This window comes from Micropterus dolomieu, linkage group LG23 (assembly GCF_021292245.1).
Source record: "Micropterus dolomieu isolate WLL.071019.BEF.003 ecotype Adirondacks linkage group LG23, ASM2129224v1, whole genome shotgun sequence".
Lineage (NCBI taxonomy): Eukaryota > Metazoa > Chordata > Actinopteri > Centrarchiformes > Centrarchidae > Micropterus > Micropterus dolomieu.
The window spans coordinates 16,787,191-16,791,876 of record NC_060172.1 but is presented as its reverse complement, the minus strand read 5'-3'; the positions used below and the strand labels follow the sequence as shown (position 1 = coordinate 16,791,876).

Genomic DNA, 4,686 nt, shown 5'->3' with positions numbered 1-4,686 from the left:
GACTCCTTGTTTCTCTTTCTCTCCTCCATGCTGTTTTATTCCTTCTAAGGACATAAATAGGACGACTGTTCCCTACAAGAATAAGACTCATCTCCAGAGTGTGTAATGGTTTTGGCTAGGTTGTCGGATCTCTGCCCCTATAGTGTAGATAATCTTGCAACGTGAGCAGTCTTCTGATGGAGGATGATGTGCACAAAGTGTAGCTGCAAGGGGGTAGAGGTTGTAAGTATTCAGCATACAGATACATACTGGCAATATTTATTGGTGACTTGGAGTGGAGATGTGCAAAGAAGACAGCCTGAACTTATTCAGTTGACTGAATACATAAAATATTAAAACTAAAATCATTGTTATCACTAGGGTCAAGGAAAAGTGAATAATTTAGGAAGATTTGACACGCATGTAGGTTAATTTTGAAGCTACTTTACCACTAGCACAAAGACTGGAAACGGCTAGCCTGGCTCTGTTAACAAAATCTGCCTACCAGCACCTCTGAATCTCACTAATGTCCACAAACATTTGCAAGCCATTTTTAGCCTTAGGTAAGTTATAATACCATGTCCCAACCACCATGTGGCAGACCCCCAAAGTGTTGTCTACAATTCCATTCGATTATTATCTTTTACATCTCTGTCATTTTGATCAGTGCTGTTCATTTTGATATACTGCATCATAAATTCAAAATAGGGGAGGGAAGTGGAGCAATACCGGTGAAATCTTTTTATTCTCAGGAAACTAGACCAGTAAAAAAAAAACTTTTTGAACTAAATCGGATGTTGAAAATACTTTAGCCAGATGTAATTATGTTTCTTGTACATTTTGTTGTGTGATACATCTTAATCACAAAAGCTTATGTTCTGCCTATGTAGACTCCACCTTATTTTGTATGTTTTGTTTGTAAATATATAAATGAAAAAAACAAGATATACAAGTTGTGATAGAATAATATAGATTATATTCAAAATGGCAGTTATTTACATGTACATCAGATATATATTGTGCAAACACTTACAGTGTACTGTAAAAGGTGGGAGGAGGGGGAGAGCTTTGGGGGGAATTTGGGAGAATACGTTTCCATTAGGGTTCACTGTTAGTCAAACAACTGCCAGCAATCAAATGTAAATTACTTATTACCCCAAAGACTGCATACAAATGTAATCCATTTTATGCTACAATCTGTGATGCATAGTCTACTAAGAATTATTGACACTACATATTTTCGTCATCCTGAAAAGGATGTGAAAGAGCATTCACATTTCATGTGCTAACTACACAACTGTAATGTGCATGTGTGTGTGCGCTGTCCCCAAACCCATGACAGTTTCACTACATGTCCGTCCACCACGTAAAGCTCCCCTCACTTCTCTCTTTGTGTTACCCACATACACTCGGCTGTATATTAGTCTAAATTTAAAGGTCAATGTCAGAGCACAGGAAATGCACCAATGCAGACAAGCCCCTCTAAAAATGAACCACTGGTGTTTCCTTGGTTCTAAAATGCATCCTTTACTTCCCAGCTCTTCTCTGTATGAGTCTGTGTTTCTGCCTTAAGGGTAAGTGTAACTGTGCATATCTGAAAATTTAATAGAAACAATGAATGTCGTGAGTTTGAATTGATTTCTTATATTTGAGCCAATGTTTGAAATCTATAATTTTGCAAAGAATAATAAATTAGTTTGTTATTTAATTTCTCATGTTTGTTCATATATTTAAATGTACAGTGTACCTGTTATCAGAAATAACTACTTTTTACAAGATTTAAACCTGTTCTGACCTGACGCTGTTGGTGTGTATGCATTAATTCACATCTGATTATTTTATGCCAGACATTTGTGTTAATGCACCCTGATGTGTATCTGAGCTCTCTGCATTTGCTGTAGCATTAGCGGGGGGCACAGTAAAGTCTCAGACAGAAGACAACTACAAGACTTATCTCTGTCACACAGCTTCTGGCCGAGCCATCCAACTGCTGGTTTATCTGCTCCAACACACACCCTCTCACTGGGGAAGTGTCACTCCACCCCCCACCCCCCACCCCCCACCTCCTCATTCCTGCTGACTCCCTGCTCACCCTCTCCTCTTTGCCTCCTCGCCTCACCCCTCTGGATGCCAGTAGCTTCTAGTCATGGAGCAGACGACAGTCACACACCAGTAAGTGGGTTTTTTGTCCCTAACCGTACATAATGTTGTCACCACTGAGCACAATAGAATTACAGCCAATGGCTCACTTATCTTATTCTGCCCTTTTATGTTGCTGTGTTTCCTCTTAATCTTTTTCTGCTTTCTTACGTCTCTTTGATAAATTTTAATACAAACTAAACAGGAACGTTTTCCTGATTTTGCCCTCCTTCCTACTAAATTTCAAACTTATTTAGATTTTGCCTTCACTGCAATATGCTGCAGTTAAAGTGTTGCTGAAGGCCTAAAATAGTTAAAGGCAAGGATAAATGCTGTCATGTACTGTGGTAAGGTGATATTAATAGGATAATGATGTTAGTGTAATTGGGGTGTCGTGCTGCTAAAATTTCATAGAGGAGGCCAGCTGAGTACAGTACTGTTCTAGGAAAATTCAATTAATTGAATTCCTGGTTACAGGTAAGCAAAACAGAAACTAATTACTAGTCTTTTTTTTAACATTAAACCTGTAGTTGAGTATCAGTGGCGTAATAGAGGCTTTACAAGCCATCGTGAATTTATCAGCCATCTATCTACAGACAGATTTATTACAAATCTAATTTCAGACCAGGACTGTCAGTGAACCAAACCTCAGCATCAGCGTTTCATGAAGACGAAGTGGGAGGCTCCACCACAGGAAGTGAAGATATCTGGGGGTCATATGATGTCCCTGCAGCGACAGACCCAGTGCTCACACAGCCCGGCCTTGGCGTCACCACGACAACCATCACCACCATCACACAGACGGGAGGAGGATGGAGCACTGGCCTGTTTGACGTCTGTGGAGACACGACTACATGTAACATGAAAACACAGTCTGAAACTGTATTCCCATAAGCACAGGCTTTTACACATCAAAGGATGTCACTTTATGACCCTCTTATTCTTTGTATAATTTTTAACATGATGTTGCTTGAGGAAGCTTATGTGCAAACCAATAAATCATCATTCATTAGTCTAGTCTTGCATCTGACAGAATGCAATTTGCAAATGGGATTTTTGTCTGTCACAAGTAAACACACATAACTAACACACACACACACACACACACACACACACACACACACACGCACACACACACATTGTGCTGGCCTGTGCCTGTGCTTGCAGGTATTCTTGGGGCCCTGGTGCCATGTTGTTTGGACCTGAGTTTAGCTCACCAGTATGGCGAGTGTCTGTGCATGCCTCTGTTACCAGGATCCACTTTTGCCATACGAGTTGGGATCAGGGAGCGGTACAAGATACGGGTGAGTGTGTGTATTCACATGCAAAACACTTATTTGTCAAGAGAAATTAGGAGATTTGGGCTGTTTGTTAGAGAGTGTTTGAACACACCAACAGGTCGACCTTACAAAATGGTCTTGCTTATATGTGCTAATGCTTATAATAGCATTACCACATATCCATGATGTGTATAGCATTAAAAATTGAAAATAGTTTGGTGATTTCTCAAGTAAGTTTTAAGACTCCAGAGTAAATGGAAATCCAATGGCTTTCAGGAAAGTAGATGATCAATTCAAAAACTTGATCATATATTTGTTACTAAATGCACTCATAGGTTCACTTTAAAGTTTTGCGAGTGAATGTCTTTTCATGTACATTGTGGTTATGGACGTGTTCCTGCAGCATTCTCGTGTCATTCATGTGTGCTTCTTCTATCTGCATTTGCATGTATGTGTGTGCCTTTCTGCATGTTTATCCACAGGGCAGTGTGTGTGAGGACTGGACCACAGTGCATTGCTGTTACCCCCTGGCTGTATGTCAGATGATAAGAGAGATGAAGCAGAGGATGAAGACACAGACCTATCATGTGTCCACTGCCCTCGAATGCTCCTGAAGAAACTGGAATGATTAGCACAAAGAATCAATACTACAAGGTTTTGAACTTACTTTTATATGCCCCTGAGGAAGCCTTGGAAAATAAATCAACCCTATCCTACAACATTCAAAGAAGACTGAAAAGGACAGACTTGAACAGCATAAACAATAAAATAATTATCCGAGCTGTAGGGTCTCAACTAGTGTGTAGGGCTTAAAACTTCCTTGGATGTTGTAAGAGTCTAACTGAAACGTACTTTTAAACTGCTGTTGGACCTGTTTGGAGAGGATATTATGAATAAACTTGATAACAATATACGCCTTTTCTTGCAGTTGAGTGAAATGCAGGTGGCAAGGTGCACTGTTTATATAGTTTCAGTAGCTGTCAGCAAACTGTCGCAAGTAGCTTTTTTGGGCCATATTTAAAGTCAGTTTAATGCACATTGTGAACATTTGTTTGTGCTGCTCAGAACAATGAATTTAGATTTGAAAATGTGTCTCTCTAAAAACAATTTCCCTTGATCTCTGGATATTTAATGAAGCTCCTTGGCAGCCCTTCATAAGGACAGTTTCTTCAATAGAAAGTGGTACAAATTAATTGAGAAAATTGACTTCGGTGAACCAACCCTTTCATTTTGTCTCGCATGCCAAAGGTCACCAGACACATTAACGTGTTCAATCCCCCTAAGACTT

The 4,686-nt window shown here is 39.7% G+C and overlaps 1 protein-coding gene across 1 annotated transcript; it reads left to right on the top strand.

The window, feature by feature from the left end:
- Window positions 1–2,044: 2,044 nt before the first annotated feature.
- On the top strand, window positions 2,045–4,232 carry plac8l1 (PLAC8 like 1). Its single transcript, XM_046040681.1, has 4 exons — window positions 2,045–2,151; window positions 2,742–2,974; window positions 3,286–3,422; window positions 3,881–4,232. The coding sequence occupies exons 1-4, from the start codon at window positions 2,126–2,128 to the stop codon at window positions 4,010–4,012; spliced, it is 528 nt and encodes a 175-aa protein (XP_045896637.1). The 5' UTR covers window positions 2,045–2,125; the 3' UTR covers window positions 4,013–4,232.
- Window positions 4,233–4,686: the final 454 nt, after the last annotated feature.